The sequence below is a fragment of the Podarcis bocagei genome, assembly GCF_964188305.1.
Source record: "Podarcis bocagei genome assembly, chromosome: 6".
NCBI lineage: Eukaryota > Metazoa > Chordata > Lepidosauria > Squamata > Lacertidae > Podarcis > Podarcis bocagei.
In genome coordinates, this window is record NC_138130.1 from 86,609,724 (window position 1) to 86,632,400 (window position 22,677).

General features: G+C 45.5%; 1 protein-coding gene across 6 annotated transcripts in view; it reads left to right on the plus strand.

The window, feature by feature from the left end:
* Positions 1 to 2,030: 2,030 nt before the first annotated feature.
* The window catches only part of GUCY1A2 (guanylate cyclase 1 soluble subunit alpha 2), a 503,968-nt gene continuing 483,321 nt past the window's right edge, over positions 2,031 to 22,677 (plus strand). For 5 of the 6 annotated variants that reach the window (XR_014008981.1, XR_014008982.1, XR_014008983.1 and 2 more), the window contains exon 1: positions 2,031 to 3,579. Coding sequence is in view for 2 of the 6 variants with exons in the window: in XM_081197649.1 (XP_081053775.1) it covers positions 3,262 to 3,579 (318 nt within the window). In the remaining 4 variants the exon portion in view is untranslated. Of the gene's footprint in view, positions 3,580 to 16,240; positions 16,297 to 22,677 lie in introns of those variants that run through there. The other variant, XM_081197650.1, reaches the window with a different exon arrangement.

The window sequence follows — 22,677 nt, forward strand, 5'->3', positions numbered from 1 at the left end:
TCAATACATTTTTTTGCAAACTCAGCAGACTCACGACTAGCCATAGATAAGACTTATTGTATATAAATTTGTCCAGTCTCCTTTTAAAGCCATTTAATCTAGTGGCCACCAGCTCATCTTGTGACAGCCAGTGCCATAAATTAATTACATGTGTTCTTCCTTTTGCCTGCCTTGAATCTCCTGCCAATAACTTTATTTTATTTATTCAGAACATTTGTCGGCCACTCAGTTGACAAAGCCCCCTGGGCAGTTCACAGCAAGTTCAAATGGTATACAAGTAAAATATTAAAATATGGAAAGAAAACATTAATTAAAACGGGAAGGACGTTTCTCTGAATAACCCCACAGGTCTGAATGTTATGAGGGAAGGAGAGAGAAAAAATGTAGCTGCATATTAGCCTTCTTTACTCCGTACATGATTGTACAAACCTCCATGACGCCTGCGATGATTAGTTGCTTTCCCCACCAAATTAGGAAGACCCAAATTTTCTAACCTTTCCTTATGGAATATGTTATGTACTGAAGTTCTCACCCTGGGCCAGCAGGAGGATACTGTAGATAGTTTTGACTCAGGTCCACGTATGCAAATAAGGGATTGAAAGTGACGTTCAGTGATTGGATAGTTACAGAAAGTGGTTACTGTTGCGTTCTAGTGGAGCTCTATATAAGCAGGCTGGCTGAACCCTTCAGTTCAGTTCTGTTCTGACCTGTGAATAAAAAAGAGCTCTTTGAAGAATCACTGTTTGGTCTGATATGTTCACCCACAACTTAACAGAATATGCCACTTCTTAGTGTTTCTGCTTTTTGTACTTGTGCATTGACTGCAAGGGAACTCAGATCCACTTTGTCTACTCAGAATGTGTTAGCAACACCAACATACAGAGCCCATGGCAACCAGGTAGACAACTGGTGGTTGACCCTGTTTGGGGAGCCCCCAAACAATTTTTCTGGTAGCTTCAGTGTTGGCTCATAAGTCCCAACTACAACTGACCTGAGGGCCTTTTGCAATGGTGGTCGCTCATCCATGGAATGCTCTCCCCACTAAGGTCCACCAGGCGCCATCACAAACATCGTTCACCACCAACTTTCCTCTTTCCTTGAAGGACTTTGAAACTATGAGTCATTGGCTTTTATTGTTTGTTGCTGCCAAAACATTTGCTCCCTTACTTGGCTGTTGTCTGTGGATTTCCCCCCAACAAACTGTTATTATTATGCTATTATGCCCGGCTAAGGGAGCTGGGCATGTTTAGCCTGGAGAAGAGGTGGTTAAGGGGTGATATGATAGCCATGTTCAAATATATAAAAGGATGTCACATAGAGGAGGGAGAAAGGTTGTTTTCTGCTGCTTCAGAGAAGCGGACACGGAGCAATGGATCCAAACTACAAGAAAGAAGATTCCACCTAAACATTAGGAAGAACTTCCTGACAGTAAGAGCTGTTCGACAGTGGAATTTGCTGCCAAGGAGTGTGGTGGAGTCTCCTTCTTTGGAGGTCTTTAAGCAGAGGCTTGACAACCATATGTCAGGAGTGCTCTGATGGTGTTTCCTGCTTGGCAGGGGGTTGGACTCGATGGCCCTTGTGGTCTATTCCAACTCTATGATTCTATGATTCTATTATTATTATTATGATTATGTATTCTTTATTCATGCTTTATTCTCTTAAACATTTTTGTAACTTACTTGGGGTCCTTTTTGTGTAGCGAGCAACTGATAACTTCAACAGTTCATCATTGCCATCATAATCTAAACAGATCAGCAGAGAAGCATTGAATGCATGTGTATGTCACATATGTGAGAATTGTATGAAGTGGCCACACCCACTGCTGGTTTATGCCCCCCACCCCTGGAATGTTGGTCAAGGATTAATGCAGCCCAAAATAAGAGAGAAAGGGTGAGCTACCCCAATGTAGATAGATTAGGTTGGGGTTAGGGGCCAATTCACACATGTACATTCCTTACTCAATTACTGCAGCATTTAGTGATGACTTGCATCATGTCACAGACGAACAACCAACACACACATGGCTTTTTAATATCACTTTTACTCACAACAAACACAGCAATTTGACATCTCCCAGTCACCAAGGGACATCACTTGACTGGTGGCAGCTAAATGCAAGAGCCTCAGCTGCATCCATTGTAAAGTCCTGTGTCTGAAGTGATGTGAAAGTTCTCTGTGGTGGTGTGACAAGCCCATTCATGCCACTTGATGCTGTGACATCAAGATTGCTGGATGTGACATGGCACATTAGGCAGATACTATATTTCAGAGGTGCTGCATAATAATAATAATAATAATAATAATAATAATAGTAATAATATTTATACCTTGCCCATCTGGTTGGGTTTCCCCAGCCACTCTGGGCTGCTCCCAACAGAATTAAAAGCACAATAAACCATCAAACATTAAAAACTTCCCTAAACAGGGCTGCCTTCAGATGTCTTCCAAAAGTCAGATAGTTGTTTATTTCCTTGACATCTGATGGGAGGGCGTTCTACAGGGCGGGCACCACAACCGAGAAGGCCCTCTGCCTGGTTCCCTGTAACCTCACTTCTCACAATGAGGGAACTGCCAGAAAGCCCTCGGAGCTGGACTTCAGTGTTCGGGCAAAACAATGGGGGTGAAGACGCATATGCTTTGCATGCGTAAGATGTGATCTCCAACACCTGAAATCTCTAGAGATGAAAGCTCAAGTAGCAGGCAGGAGGGCTGCTGCCAGTCAGACTAGACAATACCTGGCTATTTGGGCAGAGATGTGGAAATGTGGAGGATCAGATGGGAGGCGATACTAAACTGAGATTGCCAGGGTCCTGCCATGGCATGCTTTCCCCCGCGTCCTAGTTTAAATCTGGCGATGGGCGAGGCTCGCCTTCCGCGTTGCGCGCACGTGACGCCGGCGGAGGCGAGAGGAGGAGGAGCGAGCGAGGAAGGCGGCGGCGGCGGCGGCGAAAGGAGAGGGGCGGGCGGGCGGGCGGGCGAGTGGGGGGCGGTTGGCAGATCCACGCAGGAGGAGGAGGTGGGCGGCGGACAGAGGCGTCTCCTTTAAATCCTCCCGGCTGCAAGCAAGGCAGCGCATGTGGACGCGAGCGAGGAAGGCAGGCAGGGGCAGCGAGAGAGGGATCTCGGCGCCCTCCCGAGCAATGACCACCCGCGCGATCGCCAGCCCTGCGGGACTCCCTGGCCGCCGCCGCCGCGCCTCGCCGGAGCTGCTCGCCATCTGATGCCCCCCTGGCCAAGCAGCAGGAGCAGACGCCACGCAGCATGTCCCGGCGCAAGATCTCGTCGGAATCCTTCAGCTCGCTCGGCTCGGACTACCTGGAGACCAGCCCGGAGGAAGAAGGCGAATGTCCCGTGGCCAGGCTGCTGTGGAACGGCAGCCGGAGCCCCCCTTCGCAGTCCGGGGCCACCACCCCCGTCGCCGCCACAGCCCCCCCGTTAGAGGCGGCGGCGGCAGCGGCAGCGGCGGCGGGGCCAGCCGCGGTCTCGGCAGTCCCCTCAGGCTCCCGGAGGGCTCCTCGCCGGAGGAGGGTCAACCTGGACTCGCTGGGCGAGAGCATCAGCCGCCTCACCGCCCCCACGGTAATTGCGCCGCGCCCGGGCCGCCGTCAGGTGCAGGGGCGGTCTCGATGCATGCAACGCAGGGGAGGGAAGGGTTTGCGCAGGCAAAGGCGGCCGCAGAAAGGGAAGGGGTCGAAATCCAGCAAAACCTCCGGGCGACACCAGACGCGCGTGTCGCCGCCATCACACGCGACGCTCTGCACGCGGGTTGCGCGTTCTGTTCTGCTTGCCGGGTAGAGAGGTTTTCGCCACGCGCGGAGCGGCCCTCCGTCTCTCGCCTGCATTCGGGTCCCGCCTTACGCGCTTGCTGCGGAAAACCGCGCGCACAACGCACGATCCGGGGTTTGAAAGCGCGGCGCCGTCGGCTCCGGAGAGTCGCCCTCTGCTCCCGGTTCCCGCCTCGGCGTAACTTTGCTGTATAGCCACCCTTCCCCTTCCCGGTCCGGTTTCTGCTCCGCGCCGTCCTGTCTCATCCTGGTAACATCCCACAGCCGGCGCCTCTCCTCCTTGCTTCACCTACACAAATCGAGTGTCGTTGTCTGGTTCCACTATCCTGGTTCGAGATCTTCATCCAGGATCTGGGACTCCTCTTCTGGCTTCTCTCGCTGCAGCTTGCGCTGAAAGCGTGGGAAATCCGCTGCGTTGAGCGTTTCCTAAGCCACCATAACGGAGAATCGGACTGCAAGAGGAGTTACCGTTATGCACAGAATCAGCCCAGGATATTTAGGTGCCTAAGGCAGAAAATTCCGATAGCACCCCGTCCTATGGTGCCTTCTCTCCCCTGTCCTTAGCGTGGTACACAGTCCATCCGAAGTTCTCCCATCAGTCCCGTTGAAAGGGATGATTGATGCCCAGCCATGCATCTGGTACCTCTAGGTTCCTTGAATAAATGCCAGTTGCTATGGCGGGGCATTGGCCAAAGAGCTCTATTGTCTTCATGGCCTTAGGGAAAGGACCTTAGATCAATGGTACAGCATCCATCTTGCATGCAGAAGTTTCCTGGCATCTCGTGGAGAGATTCCTACTAGAAACCCTGGTCAGTGTAGGCAATAGTGAGCTAGATGGAGTGAGGGTCTGACTTGGTCTCCCTCTGGACTCCTGGCCGGCCGCTGTGGTTCTTTTTACATTCTCTTGTGTGCAAGCCATAAGAGCTTTCTGACGAGCGTTCGGGTCAAGTGTGTCAGCCTTGCCACCTTTGTCAGTTGCCTCACCTTCCTTGCTGCTCATGGTAGCCTGAATCTATATGTAGTGGTTTGGATGCAAACATGTCTTATCACCCAAGCATCTGCACACTTTAAATTGTTCCTTTTTTTAAATCTGCAAAGTTTCAACTGGGCAATGTTTCACCTGCAATCTCCGCCACCAATAATACTTTGCATCCCCCTCCTTCTGTATTTCCTTTTAACGTCTCTCAGGCTCTAGGGGATGATTCAAAAGAAGAGATTTGAAGGTAAGATATCATTCTTCTGAATTCATCCGTCACTTGCCAGGCTCCCTGTTGATCTTCTTTACACTTCTTACACAGTCAGTATCGCAATAACTGTTGGATGCTTCCTCTGTGACACCTTTTCTGTCACTACTGTATTTCAGTTTTTGGTTATCCTTAGTTATTCCCCTTGCTTCCGTCATCAAAGCACTGTACCTTTATTTCCAGATCCTATGGTCAGAGTTTCTCCTAAACCCAACATTTCCCCGCTTTCCCAGCTCTGGGTTCCTCTCTTACTCTCTCTCCTAAATGCTGGTGATGACTTAAGACTTAGGAAAGGGCCATGTAACTCAGCGTTAAGAGCTTTTCCTTGCATGCAGGATCTCCCAGGTTCAGTCCCTGGAATCCTCAGGTGGAGCTGGGAATATCACCTGTCTGAAGACTTGGAGAGCTACTGTCAACCAGAGTAGACATTATTGAGCAGGATGGACCATTGGTCTGACTCAGTATGAGGCTGCTTCCTGTGTGGGTGTTTTAGATGTATATGTAACATGCAAACGCAAATAGCCGAATTAAGAACCTAAGAAGGAGCCTGTTGGATCAGGCCAACTGCCCTTCTAGTCAGTGGCGTAGCGTGGGGGGTGCAGGGGGGCCGGCCGCACCGGGTGCAACATCTGGGGGTTAGGGTTAGGGGGCGCAAATCCACGGGTTAGGGGGCGCAAATTACTTGCCTTGCCCCGGGTGCTGACAACCCACGCTACGCCACTGCTTCTAGTCCAGAATCCTGTTCTCACAGTGGCCTCCCAGATGCCTGTGGGAAAACTGGCAAGCAGGACCTGAGCATGAGAATTTTGATGGCCCACCTCCCCAGGAAAAGTCATTTTGGTCAATTTGGAGCAAAGGAGAGGAATGTGTGTGCCTGTCGCTTCTACAATCTAAACACCCCTTTCCTCAAACGAGGCTGCTTTTGCAGCTTGAATCCCACTGGATTCCCAAAGTGCCATTTCCTTTAAAAAGAAATGGGCAGCTGTCGTTTGGTTACATGGATCAATGTGTAAGGTGTAGCCAGGCTCTCAATGCACCGGCTTAGCCTCTTGCACTCCAGTGACCTGCACTGGCTGCTTGTGAAGATTCTCATCTGTGCGGAGAAGCTGCTCTTATTTCTGCCGGCGATGATTGCTTTGCTGTTTGACTTCAGCTCTTACAATTTTGGGCCCCTTTAGAGGAGAAGCCTCCGAAGTTTCCTACTGTTATTAGCTGTTGCTCCTAGTTACTTCTGTGCATGTCAGGTGGACCCATGTGATGAGTTTCAAAGACTGCTGCTGAGAATCCAATCAGAGAACAATGAACTGACCACTTATCTTGGGTGCAGTACACCTTCTAAGGCTCCCATTGTCCTGAGCATTGAAAGGAAAAATCTGAAGTGGGAAAAAGAACCCTATCTCCTGTTTACAGCGTTTCAGGAAGGAAAGCAGCCACGTGTTTCAGCAGCACTGGAAACTGGGGCATTTCCCAGGGAGGCTGGAGATAACAAATCAATGGTTTGGAATTAGAAAACGCAACTGGTATCTGCAGGAAAATATTGCAGGAGTGCTCCTCTTCGGGTTCCAAGATATTCCATACCGTTCTCCCCTTTTCCACACCCTCTGATCACGTTCAGTCTGCATTGGGCTGTTTTGGGGTGTCCTCCATTATGGGGTTTTTCCTCTAAAGAGCTGATGCTTTGCTGCAACCCATATGGTTTCCCCAAGCATACTGATACTTCTTTCTTGCATGTGGATGGCGCTGTTTTGTCTTATTAAGGACCCTTGCGGAGAATGAGTTTGCTATTTATATATAGGACTAGCAAAATTCCAGTCATTATGGTGGTTGGGAAGAGAGGATATTGCATGGAGCCCTTGTTGGGTTTGTGATCCGTGATAATAACTAAAGCACCATGTGTGGAGTTTGCCCCCACCGCAGCCTTGTTCCCAGTTGCAGTGCTTTACTTTTCCAAACCAAAGCTCTCTTTCTTGGTCACACTAGAGCGTGACAGACTCTCGAGAAACTTCTATATGCTCTGCAGGGGTGAAAACAGCTTGTGGGAGTGATTGGAAGTGGGGAAACACTCGATGGGGGGAAAAGGTTAAGCTCCCTATCTTCATGCTGCATCTCTGCCACAAATCTATACCGAAATAATAGCTAAATATAAAATGATGGAAGCAGGTTTACTTATGACACCTGTATGCCAATGTCTGCAATAGCTCACCAGCACTCAGGTCCATAAATTGTTTTCAGTGCTAGAACTCAGCCCTAGAATAGAGCCTCTCATATAAAAGATAGTTCCCAACATACTGTCTCTTTCTGTCACGGGCTATGGAGTCTTGCTTGCCTTATACCAAGTCCACCTAGCCCAATATGGTCCCCACCGGCTTGAACCTGGGACTATTTTCATTCAATGCAAGTCATCTGCCAACTGAGCTTTATTTCCTGCACATAGACTAGTGCTGTATGTTTGTGATTAGCAGGGACAGGGGTGCAGTTAGTTTCTAATTGCATCCCTTCGTTTCCCCCTTTACACGCTCTCATAGAAGTGAATCATTGCCTTTCCCTCTGATGGGGAATAATAAATCGGTGCTGTTGGGTCACTGTTGTGGTGAAAGTGAAATCTGCCTTTGGTTGGGGGACACTTAGCATTCCACCTGTTAGCCCTGTTTGTTTGGCTTGATGGACATCTAGAACTTACCAGCGTCGTTTTACAGCAACTGCAATGCCTCTCTTGTTTCTCAGCGCTATGGAGAGAAGCTAAAATTGGTGGAGAGATTATTAGGAAAGAGGTGCTTAGGATGAATGCAGTTTAGCCATGTTAGCAAACCATGGAACACCTTCTTCCTCCACTCTGATCAGTTTTGTGGGAGCTCTTTCGTGCCATTTTACAAAGCGTGCAAAATATTAAGGGTGGAATTGACGCTATCTTGAAATCAGTGAATTGAGTTCATCAGTGTCGTTGCTTTTTACACTTCATCAATCAGCACAACTTTGGGGTATATATTTGGCATGTTCATAAGTTGTATCTAAAAATACAGGTGTGCGTCTCTGCTCCCTCATTCCCACTGGCATAGAGCTTTCACATTACTGGATGTAATAAACAACAATTTTTGCTGTAAATGACAAGTGTTCGTTGAAATGCTATTGCAGTGTCCTGAAAGCACCGGCTAAATTTTACTCTTTTATCTGTGCTGAAATAGTTTGTTTTGGAGTTAATGAAATGCTGAAAGCACTCAAATCTCAGTCTTAACCTTGGACAGGAGCCGTAGGAGATCCTTGTACTGTGTCAGAAGCCAGAGTGAACAAGTTGGTAGCTTAACCATAATTTCTGATGTCAGGCAGGAGTGCAGTAAATTAGATTATCTTTATTCTCTCCCTTTTCTCCCTCCAATTCATGGCATTTGCACCCAGTGTTTAGGATTGCATCGTACAATTCTGATTTTTGATGAATAGGTTTCGACAGGCGTAGGGGGGAAAAATCAAAGCAGTTGGTCATGCAGAATTTTGATGCTGGGGAACTGGAATAATCCTGTGTAGACTGTGGTCCTGCAAAAGATGATTGCTGATTTCTAGATATTGGGAATCAGAACTGCCCCCCCCACAAGAAGGGGTAAACAGTTCCACCTATACTATTACAGCTAGAGCTAATGGCCTATTCAGTCGTTGGAGGTGGAGATTGCAATATAAAACATGCTGCAGTTATCATTCCACTTGTAGCAGGTGGTTTGTTCAGTTCTAGTCAAATTATAGTTGGTAAATGATAGGAATCTATTGCCTGTGTGCCACCTTCCCATTTTTGGAAAAGAAAAAAGATCTCTATCTCAGCTCTTGATTTATTGGTCTGTCAATTGCTATGGTTCATCCTTGCTTTTGACATCCTTTTTATTCATCGTGACAACAGTGGATAAAACAAACGAGCACCTTGCTGGATATAGGTGAAGAGATTTATCAGTATATTACATGGTTAACTGTAGTACAGTTTGTTTAACTAGCATTTTCTTTCATTGGTTTCCAACTCCCCCCTCCTTTTTTTTTGAGTAAGCAGACCTAACAGTTGGTGCTATGATGTCAAAATTAACCAAAGACATCCCAGCTAGCCTGCAGTATATTTTATCTATCTAATAAGATAGTGGCATGATTTTCATAACTCTTGTACGGTATGTTTCAAAGTGATCTGATAAAGCGCATTGTCGTATTCCCCTCTCCATCCCAAGATCATCCAGAGCTGCCACTGCTTCAGATTTTAGCAGTTATATTTTCACATTTTGATGCATCATTAACCCTCCCATAATGAGATAGCGTAAAAGGTAGGTCCAGACATTCAGACCATAAAAGAATATTTATTTGCCACTGTTAATATGAGGAAACAAACACACATTAAGGGGAAGGCTCCTTCTGACCGTTCTGGGTCGTCTTCCCCCCCAGCCACTTGGAGGATTATACATTTGCAAGTTAATTTTCCAGATCATGGCTGAGCCAACAGACAACTTGTTGCTTTGGTTTTCAAGTTACTTTAGTAATTATCACTGCAGATCTCTGCTGCTGAAAAGGTGCTTCGCATACATCCCTGCCTCTACTTCTTCACAGTACATTCAATAACAATATTTCATATTTAACGTTTTTATATTGTCATAAGGTACGTCAGTATTATTATGCCCCATATTAAAAAGGGGGTGGGGGAGGCAGAGAGTGTGTGGCTCGTCTAAGACAAGAGTGTTTATTGCAGAGCACAGATATGAGCTGGGGAATTCTCGATTTTTTGCTCAGCCTCTTAGATGCTACACCACATCACTTCTCAGTTTGGCACTATAGTGTTCACTGGGTCTATAGCCCAGTGGTAGAGCACCTGTTTTGCATGCAGAAAGTCCCAGATACAATCCCTGGAAGGACCGGGAGAGACACTCCAACCAGAACCCTGAAGAGTTACTGTCAGTCTGTGCTGGCAATATTGAGCTAGATCAGGGTTTCCCAAACTTGCGCTCCAGCTGTTTTAGGACTGCAACTCCCATCATCCCTAGCTAGTAGGACCAGTGGCCAGGGATGAAGGTAACTGTAGTCCAAAAACAGTTGGAGACCCAAGTTTGAGAAATTCCTAGCTAGATGGACCAATGGACTGACTCCATGTAAAAAAAAACAACAACATCCTGTGCACCGAAATACACTGTAGTTTCCCATAAGAAGAGCAGAATTTATATAGCACTTCCGAAGGTTCAAAATGTTTTACAAAATTATTGCACGCCTTTATCACAACCCTGCAAGATCTGCTGGGGCGTTGCAGGGCTTTGCAACTGTGACATAGTGAACAGAGCAGAACGGCAGGCGAGAGGCAGGGGTCGTGTCAAATTTTGGGCTTGCACAGGGCGCCACTTAAATTTGAAAGGCCAAAGTCTGCCCTGTGCTGGCATTTCTATTCCAGTTTTGCAGATTGGGGGAGGGGAGTCTGGCTTAGGCTGATAGTGAATTAGTAAAGGCTGCCCATGATGGTTCATATGCAAAACAATATGGTTTGGAAGATTGGGGGGGGGCTGCTTCTGGTTCCTGAGTTTCCGCAGACCCAACTAATTTCTTCTTGTTTGGCTCAGTCGATGTTTTATCACAGGCATAGGCAAACTTGGCCCGCCAGATGTTTTGGGACTACAATTCCCATCATCCCTGACCACTGGTCCTGTTTGCTTGGGATCATGGAAGTTGTAGTCCCAAAACATCTGGAGGGCTGAGTTTGCCTATGCCTATTTTATCATCATGTCTGAACTAGCAATCGCCTCCCTCCCAAACCAGAACTAGAAACCAGAATCAAACCCTGGTTTGCAATCCTTGCTCATGATTAAATTGCAGATTACGATACTTCATTGACATTTATAAAATCATCGTTTCCATACTATGTGTTAGGAAGGGAAATAGAGGCAAGCGTCATCGTTGCAGTTTTTTGTTATCCTGGAGTTTAGATCTAAATCTCAGGTGCAAAATATTTCATTCTGATCAGATAGCTGCATTGCACAATGGCAGTTCCATTTGTCTGAGTCTTCTCTCCCAGAATAGTAACCATGCATGCCAGAATATTGGAACATTCAAGAAATTATTTCTTAAAATTTAATAATCGTGATTGCTAGATGGATTACCTAGATTTGGAGTAAGTGGTGCTTTTGCACATTATGAGTCTTTGACCCACCAAATCAAGCACAGCCCACCTAGTGCGCATTGTGGACTGCCAGATATGTGACAATCACTTCATTATTTTTTTTAGTTGTAGACAGGCAGCAAAACTAGGGCGCTTGTCAAACCCTTGGTGGTTGTCATAAATGACTGGTGGTTTACATTCGGATTGATGGATTATGAATTGTGCATGCCTGGGACAACTTTTTTCACCTTCTGTCACACTACATAGGACCAGGAGCTTAAAGATGCTCCAGATATACATTTAACAATGCTTGGGTAATATTGCTTTTATTCTGTGCTTAAATTTAGAGATAACTGGAGTATATGCAGGATAAATTTAGAAAGGAACTGAAGGTTATCCGGCCCAGCCTTTTTATTCTAAGGCAGGATCCGTCAAACACAATTCTTTGTGGTCTGATTTCACACATAATACACATGCCCATCATTTTATGACTATCGCATCAAGTGGGTGACTTGAAACTGGAGATCAAACACCCCAGATAGAACTTCCACATCATCTCAAACGCAAATATTTTCAAAGGAGTTGACTCATGCATTTAGCTGTGATGCAAAAGATGAGAAATCAAGTGATGTACAAGCTATACGCGAATTGGTTCCAAGCGAATGATCGCTATTCTCTTCAGTAATGAGAGAGTCTTTAGAATAATTGAATTTTGGAACCGGGAGAGATTCCTCCAAAGTCATCTAGTCCAACTCCCGCTCGGTGCAGACTTAACGCAGGATGCAACTACAGCATCTCTGAAAAGTAGGCATCCAGCTTCAGTTTGAAGCCTCCACTGATGGAGATTCCACCAGCGGAAGCTGCTGTATGAGGGCTAATGGGGCACTGCCCCAGCAACAGCAGTCTACCCTCAGCCAGTCCCCACGTGCCTGCCTTACTTACAGCTTATCTCAGAGGCAACATTGCCTATCAGCTTCCTCCTTAGTATTGCAGGAGTTTGGATGACATGACCTTTGCGGTCCCTTCCATTTCTACAGTTCTGTGATTCCAGGACTCCTATGCTCAGCACTGTGGTGTTCCTGGCTTCCAGCTGCAGTGGATCAGACAAGCGTTTGATTCGTCATCTCCCTCTTCATTTTCATTCTTTCAGCCACACTAATGGTCCATTTTCACAATGGGGAGAGATTGCCAATGACCCATCTGTATTCTTGCTCCGGGACGCGGGTGGCGCTGTAGTCTAAACCACTGAGCCTAGGACTTGCCGATCAGAAGGTCGGCAGTTTGAATCCCCGCAAAGGGGTGAGCTCCCATCAGTGGCGTAGCGTGGGGGGTGCAGGGGGGGCCGGCCGCACCGGGCGCAACATCTGGGGGTTAGGGTTAGGGTGCGCAAATCCACGGGTAAGGGGGCGCAAATCCACGGGTTAGGGGGCGCAAATTACTTGCCTTGCCCCGGGTGCTGACAGCCCACGCTACGCCACTGGCTCCCGTTGCTCAGTCCCTGCTCCTGCCAACCTAGCAGTTTGAAAGCATGTCAAAGTGCAAGTAGATAAATAGGTACTGCTCCGGCGGGAAGGTAAACGGTGTTGCTATAGAGATATTAGATTATCACAAAGGAGATGGCTTACGTGATAGCAAAGGGGAGGAGAGATCATGTATGAGCCATAATCTACGCTCTTCTCTCTCTCTTTTTACAAAAATGCATGTAGGCAAGCAGAACATTACGTGTGCAATGCAGTCCTGTACAGGTCTACTCAGGATACAGCCACGTTGAGTGCAGTGGAACTTGCTACGTAAATGATCATAGGATTGCTGCTGAATCCACTGTTGCTAGAAGCAACTTGAAATGGAGAGCTTCAGTTTTCACAGAACATTTTGAATTACTGTGTTAACTTGCCCCAGAGTTGAGCAGAAGCTCCTCTTAACTTTTTTCTTCTTCACGTTTTCTGCCAAAGAAAGGATTCCCTTTAGTCATTCCTTCTCAGCATCTCTTACGGAACTGCTTATTCATTTACAGCTGTGTCCTCAGTGAGGTCATCGCATAGCTAAAGCTGATTGAGAGGAATACTGTCCCATTCACTACATGAAACCTGATTTGATCATCCATATGGTTAAGCCATGTTGCTGCAAAGATTAAGCCAGGAACGCAGTGTGGGTTAAACCACAGAGCCTAGGACTTGCCGATCAGAAGGTTGGCGGTTTGAATCCCTGCAACGGGGTGAGCTCCCATTGCTCGGTCCCTGCTCCTGCCAACCTAGCAGTCCGAAAGCATGTCAAAGTGCAAGTAGATCAATAGGTACCGCTCCAGTGGGAAGGTAAACGGCGTTTTTGTGCGCTGCTCTGGTTCGCCACATGACTCGGAAGCTGTACGCCGGCTCCCTTGGCCAATAAAGCGAGATGAGCACCGCAACCCCAGAGTCGACCACTACTGGACCTAATGGTCAGGGGTACCTTTACCTTTTTATTCTTGCCCCACTGCAGCTGAAAACCACTATACCCCTCATCTCCCGGTTTTGAATCCCATTGTTGTAAACAGTTGGACCTCAGCCATTGCAATTTGAGATTCCTGCATTGCATTGAAGGGGGGTTAGGCTAGATGACCCTTGGGGTCTTTCCCATCTTTTCCATTTTGTGATTTTATGATTCTATGGCTCCACCTGTCATTGGCCTTTGCTCTTCCTTCAATGAGTTCTCTGCCTTCTGCACTGCCAGTCCCATTGGGCACCAGCTCCCCATCTCTTGAGGCAGTCTTTGTCACTGTTGAGTGACTTAGGAAGTTTCCCCTGATGTTTAGCTGAAAGCTGCTACCTTGCAGTTTCTTTGCAATGCTGTCTTAGCACAGGGGGGAGCTCTCCCATGCTGTGCTTCCACTTGGTAATTGGCAGGTATGAAATGGATGGAAGAAAGCAGGGGGTGTTGGAAAAAGGAAGTCGAAGAAAGAAAGAAAAATAAGTGAGTTTTCTGTAGCATATGGGAGAGCCATAGCCTTATGTGGAATATTATACAGAACACAGAAAAGTTCTGTAAACTATTCCTCTGAGCGATGCAGGTTGCTGTCAGCACTTGCGAAAAGTTAGAAATTACACGGATAAGCAAAAATAAAATAAAATCTGCAAAGACGTTTGCATAACTGGCAGTGAAAAATGGACTCCACTTGAAAATGTAGCCTTGTGACTACGAAACGAGTGAAAAACCAGTCTGTGGGTGCAAGAGACAACACATTTATAAAACTTAGAAAATCCATTGTGAAAATGGTTTGAGCAAGTTGTCTGCAAAAAGACTGGGGTAATCTTGTCAGATGAGCGGGGTACAAATAATAAAATTGTTGTTGTAATAATTAAGAATAAATCAGACACAGAAAACATAGCTTGATAGTTGGCATAAAATTATAACTCACTTATTAACTAACAGCACAATCTTAATCATGTCTACTGAATTCATTGGGTATTACTCAGAGGAAAGTAGAGTTAGGATTGCAGCCTAAATAACCAAATAAACATAATTACAGTATATTTATTTGTTTGAAGCTGTAATGCTATATATGCTTATCTGGAAACAAGTCCCATTCAACTCAGAGGGACTTAATTTGGAGCAGGTTTGCACTGTATGTTTAGAATTTTAGTGTATTTTTCAGCCCCAGGTTGGAGCATAGCTTTTAAAAATAAAATATTTTTTTCCACTGTGATTTTGTTTGCTTTATTGATGGCGTTGTTAATTTGTTGTTTATTTGGACCTGTTTATATGATTTTGCAATGTTTGTATATTGCTGTTTCTCTCTGTTTATTTTTATTGCTTTCCCCACTTGCTCTGCAGTTGAAAATATTTAATGAAGAATGTGCTGTAAATACTGCAGATCATAATAAAGATAATAACAAGCCCCTACATCCCCAACCACACTGGCAGAAGTGATGCAAATCATGCTAATTTGTGCATATTTCCTTGGTTAGTATCGTATATTTTATTTCTGACAGTTATAGGAAGGGACAATGAGCTGGTAAAGGGCTATTTCCAACTATATTTGTCTAGGCACTAAGCAGCACATGATCTGAATCACAGAGCATTTATCTTCTTTTGACTTCCATTCAACTGTCTGGAAATCACTTCCCCAAAATACTCATGGCATTGGGGTGGATTTGCACTGTGGGGCCCAGTAGTTTGGGATGCGGGTGGCCCTGTGGTGTAAACCACTGAGCCTCTTGGGCTTGCCCATCGAAAGGTTGGTGGTTCGAATCCCCGTAACGAAGTGAGCTCCCGTTGCTCTGTCCCAGCTTCTGACAACCTAGCAGTTTGAAATAATAATAATAATAATAATAATAATAATAATAATAATAATAATAATAATAATAATAATAATAATAATACTTTTATTATTTATACCCCGCCCATCTGGCTGGGTTTCGCCAGCCACTCTGGGTGGCTTCCAACAAAGTATTAAAATACAGGAGTCTGTTAAACATTAAAAGCTTCCCTAAAGAGGGCTGCCTTCAGATGTCTTCTAAAAGTCTGGTAGTTGTTCTTCTCTTTGACATCTGGTGGGAGGGCGTTCCACAGGGCTGGTGCCACTTCCAAGAGGCCCGCTGTCTTGTTCCTTGAAACTTGGCTTCTCACAGTGAGGGAACCGTCAAAAGGCCCTTGGTGCTATACCTCAGTGTCCGGGCAGAAAGATGGGGGTGGAGACGCTCCTTCAGGTATGAAAGCATGCCGGTGCAAGTAGATAAATAGGTACCGCTGCGGCAGGAAGATAAATAGTGTTTCCATGCGCTTTGGCTTCCGTCACGGTGTTCCGTCGCGCCAGAAGCGGTTTTGTCATGCTGGCCACGTGACCTGGAAAGCTGTCTGTGGACAAACATTGGCTCCCTCAGCCTGAATGAGATGAGCGCCAGAACCCCAGAGTCGCATTTGACTGGACTTAACTGTCCAGGAGTCCTTTACCTTTTTTAACCTTTAGTAGGTTTTGACAGTTGCAGGGACAGAGCTGAGTGGTCACAACTGTAAAAAGTATCTATTCACCTAAGATGCAAATTTTATTTTATTTTTTAAAAGCTGAGGCCTTGCTCTTAGCTTTCTTCTAACCAAGACTTCTTTTTACCCGGAACTCACAGGTACTCAGTTCTGGCACCTCTCAGGTGAGCGCCATTGCTATTCAAAGAGAATGTGGGAGGTGTTCATGGTGAGTTCTGGCACATCTTTTACTAGAAAAATAGCTCTGCGTATAACTTGCCTGAATTTCAAGAAATTGTATCAGAGAACTTAGAATCTAGCCTTGCTGGACACATTTCTGCAACAGATTAGTCTAGTGCGAATCATTCACTGCACTGTGGTGTATCTATATTTGATACGTTGGCAGAGACCATTAAGCGCACCATTTCTCAAACCTTCACAAGTCATTTTGGAATTTCAGCTTTACTTAGTGTTACTTGTGACATCAGAGTCCTTCTGTATTTAACTTTAGTGCTATGACAAGTATTTGAAATTGCTATGATCTGTTGTTTCATGTGTTGTTGTTTTTTAAAAAACCACATTGGCACTGTTGGGGCTATTCATTCTTTACAGAACACAGCTAATGTTCAGCAATCTAGACAGTCAGGGCACTGCTTTTACTGCAGCTGAGGGCATGGTGAAACCACCAAGATTTCCATTTCCATTTTTCAAATACTTTTTATTTGTTTTTTGTGATGCAAAATTATTTTTAAAAAATCAATTACATATCATATAAAGAGATTCCTCTGAATCTCAGGACTCCTCCCCCCTCCCTGGAGTCCCATTGTAATTATTTAAAACTGCATCTTCTTCAAACTCTAACTATTATATCAAATCCATATTTTCCATGAAACACTACAAGTGAAATCAAAATCCTGCTAATGTTTCCATCTGCTTACAGCAGTCTCTTAGATAAGTTATAAATTTTTCCCATTCTTTTATAAAGTTTTTGTCCTCTTGGTTGCTGAGTTTTCCAGTCAGCTTTGCCATTTCAGCATAGTCCATCAGCTTTGTTTGCCATTCTTCTCTGGTAGGGACTGTATCCTCTTTCCATCTCGATGCCTTTCCATTTTCAGAATCCGTTCCAGCTGTGCATGAGCTATGGTTCTCTAGCAGTGGTGCCTGGTGCTCAGTATGACTATTAATTGAATTTATACCTTGCCCTTCCTTCTCCAAGGAGGCCAGGGCGGCAGACAAACACGCAGTTTAAAAACAAAGTAAAAACATTCCAAAACAGTTAAAACGTTCTAAAAGCAATTGTAGTTAAAAAACATTATCGAATCCAGTGATCACTGGGTTGCCAGGAACAGCATTCTCCAGCCTCGTGGTAAGCAGGAACGTTTTTCAAATTCCTCCTGAAAGTTAATGATGATTGAGTCAGACATATCTCATTGGGGAAGGCATCCTGCGAATGTGGAGCCACCACTGAAAAGGCCCCATTATGGATCAGGCGCAGTTGGGCAGCCCTCAATGGCTTCACCACTAACAAGGCCTCAGCCGATGATTGTAGGGTCAGAAATTGTTGATATTGGGGAAGGTGCCTTTAAAGGTACTTGCACCACCAGGTCATTTGGGGCTTTATGTACTAGTACAGGGAGGGTGGAAGGCAGGGAGATGGAGCAAAAGCCAATGACTGAACCCATTGATTTGAATTTTACCTGCACCCATCTCTTTGCTGAGTTCTGCAGGGGCAACAAGGGACGTGGGTGGCGCTGTGGGTTAAACCACAGAGCCTAGGACTTGCTGATCAGAAGGTCGGCGCTTCAAATCCCCACGACGGGGTGAGCTCCTGTTGTTCGGTTCCTGCTCCTGCCAACCTAGCAGTTCGAAAGCACATCAAAGTACAAGTAGATACCGCTCCGGCAGGAAGGTAAACGGTGTTTCCGTGCGCTGCTCTGGTTTGCCAGAAGCGGCTTAGTCATGCTGGCCACATGACCCAGAAGCTGTCTGCAAACAAACGCCAGCTCCCTAGGCCTATAGAGCAAGATGAGCGCGCAACCCCAGAGTCGGTCACAACTGGACCTAACGGTCAGGGGTCCCTTTACCTTTACAAGGGCAACACAGACTAGTGTGCTATTCAGCCTAACCAACCAGCCTCCCCACTGCTCTCTAGGGTTGTAGGCCTGGCCACTTAAGCCCAGACTGAAGATGAAAAGCATTTCCTGGTGATTGCCAGTTATTCTCAGGACTTTTAAGTTTCCCTTTTCTTATATTTTGGGCCAGTTATACTCGCCAAGTCGCTCATCTGGCAGGCATCGTTGTGCTCTTCAGATCTTTAACTTTGGTGCACTTTAGACATTTTAAGCATGCACTTCATAAGTGCATGACAGTTGAAGTGCCTTAATGGCTCTGCTAGAAGTCACTTAGCTTCTCACTGAGAAAAGAGGGGAGGATCCTATTAGGTTTAGATGGAACCTCTTCCCCAAGATGTAGTAGGACTCTGTCAGAGATGGGCGGCATGTCTAGGCTCTGGATTTCCAAACTCAACAGACTTCCTTTCGGCTCAGATGTAACCTGTGACATTGGTGCTTTTAAATATTTGCTTTATTCAGTGATCTTCATCTGCATCCCGCCCCCCTGCTTTTAGAGGTAATACACTTGCATGTCTAAACAGCTCTTAATCTCAAGAGGAAGGTGTAGCTGTCAGGAGTTCAGCCTACACTTGAGTAGGACCCTGATAGAGACACATGCCCGACTGGCATGTTCTCTCCCTCCTGGTTATTTGTTTGGGAGCTTCAAGAGCTTTCTTCTGTCCGAACATCACAGCAACCGATGCCAACCGACACCGGCACACTTAGGGATCCGCAGAGTTTTCGTAGCTTTTCGTGACAGACCCCAGCAACTCAGCATTTTGGCTAATCTACTTTATTTACATATAAACACACACGGAGCACTGCAACATGACTCCCTCTCTCTCAAGCCTCAGACAGCAAAGAGACAAAGAACAAAGGACAATAGTTCCACTTCACGGAACACAGTAACACAAACATCCTGTTTCCATCACTTCCCACTCTGTGGAGTCAAAACATATACCGTCATGTGAAAGACAAAAATCCCATGACTGCAATCATGGAGCAGGAATTCTAACAGTAGCTTCACATTCTACATTTTCGTAAAGGGCAGTCTATGGAAAGTGAGTAGCTCAGGCATAAGGCTAGCGTTCTTGTCCTTGATTTCCAGAGGCCGGGAACCCTGGAGATGAAGCCCATTGGCAAGCCCTTCTAACATACTTGCTGGATATGCTGTTTCAGAAGGAGAGGCAAAATGCCCAAATTACCATAAGGGCAGAGGGGACGTCATCCCCTTGCCTCTAGAAGTCTTCATGGAGGCATACTTTAGCAAAAGTGGGGCGGGGGGATTGGAAGCTGAGGCTTGTAGGCTTCATTAAGAGTCCCCTATCTTTCACCTTATTGGGCCCGACACATTTTGCTGCCTGAAGCAAAGGATAATACGGTGTTCCTCCTTCACCCCCTCAATAAACTGGATTGGTAGTTGAATCTTATTTTAGCACCATCCTTGGAACAGCATCCTGCACTCTACTCTTAAGAGGTGCAGAGCAGGTTTAACGGCTTAGGGAGACTGTTGGGAGGGACACCTGCTGCCTGAAGCAGTTCCTTTTCTGTGCCTAATGGTAGGACTGGGCCTGCCCCCTGATAACTCCTGGGGTAGGGAAGATATTTTACTAGGGAGTAGGAAAGAGATCCAAAGGACCCACTCTAGATTAAGTTAAGTTGCAAAGCAGCAGTAAATATTGTGTTTTTTTAGAAAAAGAAATACAGTCATACCTCGGGTTAAAGTTGCTTCAGGTTGAGCGTTTTTGGGTTGTCCTCCGCGGCGACCCGAAAGTAACGGAACGTGTTACTTCCGGGTTTTGCAGCTCGCGCACGCGCAGACGCTCAAGATGACGTCGCGTGCATGCGCAGACGCGGTGACGCAGATGTGATCCCTTTCGCATCCAGAGGTACCACTGTAAACACAAACACACACAATAACCTCACAACAACTATACCAATGTTATCATTACAAAATTAGCAAGTGTTTAGAACAAGAAGTCCTCCATGAGGCTCATGAGAAAAGTTCTCCTGAGGCAGAATCGGCATGGTTTGAAACACTGGGAGGTGCATGCCGTTTCTTAAATAAGACCTGGGATTCTTTTTGTTGTTTTTCTTTCCTAAATGTGTGTGGCTGAGAATCTGGATTAAATTTTACCAGTTAGCTGTTGTCCATTTACCACAGTGATAACACACAGTTGTGCCTTTGGTGTAAGTGTCACATATCCTCACGAGATAATGAACTTGGAGGTTAGACTGCAAAGTCACTGCCGGAGGCGCTCTATGTAATGAGGCGTCCAAAATATATGATACCAAAAGTAGTTTCCTAATTTTGATGCTCTAATTGCGATCAACCAGGGTGGATTTGGCTCACGGTCACCAGTCATGTATTGTGGTACATGACCATATTCCCCTCACAGAGCTACGATTACCCCTGCGATTGTTAAGCTACTCTGGCAGTTGTAACACCATGAGAGGAACACGGATCTTCTAAAAACTCTCAGCCCTCTTAACAGACTATAGTCCCCAATATTCTTTGAGGAATGCCATGGTGTTCAATGTGGTATGACACTGCTTTAAACACCTAAGGCAGATAGGGCCTGTAGTCTTTACCACAAGTGAGAAAGGACATGTTTCTAAAATGCTTCGCTTCAGACAGGACAGCTTTTTATTCCACGAAACCTCACAGCTGCAGAAAACATTTTTGTCCTGGCTTTCTGTTTTCCTGTAACTGCAGGTATCTGTGAATAGGAATCGTATGATGAAAGTAATGCAAATGAAGATAAATTCAATGAATAATAATAGTCACAAAAAGATAGGGACGTAGACAGGTTAAGAGCACTTGACGCTGGTAAATAATGCAAAGCGAAACAGATGCTTTTAAAAAAAGAGACAGGTTACTGTTTGCGTAATTTAATCACGTATTGTCTTTATAGAGTTGCCAGTTTTTCTTTGTTTCATTTTAATTGTGCAAAATCTGGCAACTGGTCAAATTGACCTCAGGTTTCAAGATAAAAGTCAATGGAGAAAGAGTTTAATTCCTGGGAGATGAACACTGTGTTCTTCTTTCATCCCTTTCTTCTCAGCAAAAATTGGTGCTGTGGAGCTGCTCAATTGACCTTCCCCCATCCCCCCCCAGCAGCATCTGAAGAGAATTTCTGCTCCATCAGGTCCTTAGGTTTTAAACACCTGCTTCTCCAAATGGGAGGAAGCTGCTTCCTTATGTGTGGTCTCATTTAGATAGAGCTTCTGTTGATTATTTTCTTTTATTTTGCTAGAGCACATCGGATTTTTAAATGCTTTCCTGAGACACTAAATTTGACTCCTGCTGAGAGCAGATGTAATTGCCAACTTGATTTTTTTAAAAAAAAACCAACAATCCCAAACCTGTTCAAAGGCTTAACCCTATTTCCCTTCTTTGTTTTTCAAGTCTACGCTGAGCTGCACATCTAAATGCAAAAGGCCAGGTAAATTGCTAGCTCCTGCTGTTAGAAGAAGGCTCCTACAAGTTGTGCCTTCTACTTACGGCCGATATTGGGCATTGTATAGATCTTTCGTTTGTGCTGCCGTTGCAGCGAGAATAATTGAACTGTGATTTATCACAATTTTTATTAAATTGACTTGGCATGATGGCCTTCCTTTTCTTGCATATTGACAGGACAGGGGAAAGATGACTGAACTCAGCGTTCGAGACCTAAAATACAGCTGACGTTCAAGGTCCCTCATCGAAGTACACGTAATTAAAAGCGATTTATATTCACCTCTGCAATTTGGAGTCCACGCAGGGATCACTATTGCCAAGCTGATATTCTTAATGTGTGTCTTAAAGCCACATTTATCAAAATTAAGTAATATGTGAGCAATCTTCCCAGTTTTGTTTTTGCAATAAATAGCAACCATTTTATCCACGCATTTGCAGGCTCAAACACACACATCAACTGTGCCATGCGAAATTAAAGCGCCTTCAGACTGTCACTATTTTGCAGGAGGGATTCAGGCACATGCCTGGAAATTTAGGTTTGCACAATTAAAGTAGGTTAAAGTGGTCTGTCGCTCCAGCTCAACAAATCCACTTGAAAAAAGAATGGGACTTTTTTGCAATTTGGAAAGTGACAGGGAAATGCATTGAAAAGTGTGGGATGAAGAAAGGTTTGTAAACATCCTGCTAGCAAATCAAGATGGATGCCAAATGAATGATCGCTGTCATATAAGAACTCCTACAGGTATTGCATTGAGGAGACAGTACGAGGTGGCAACCCTAGCTCCCTCGGCTGCCATGACTCGGGGAAGCATTGATGGGGAGAGATGAAGGCGGAAGGAAGGAGGAATGAAGCAGAGAGAGATGCAGGCGGAAGAACAAGGCTGGAATGGAACTGCAAGTGACACTTGGGTGATTGGCTCCAGCAATGGCAGAAAGCAGGAGACTGGTTCCAGTGACAGATGCAGGCAGAAGCTACAGATCCATTCCAGCCTTTTTCTTCTGCCTTTGTCTGTCACTGTCTCCTAGTTATGTTTTCCTT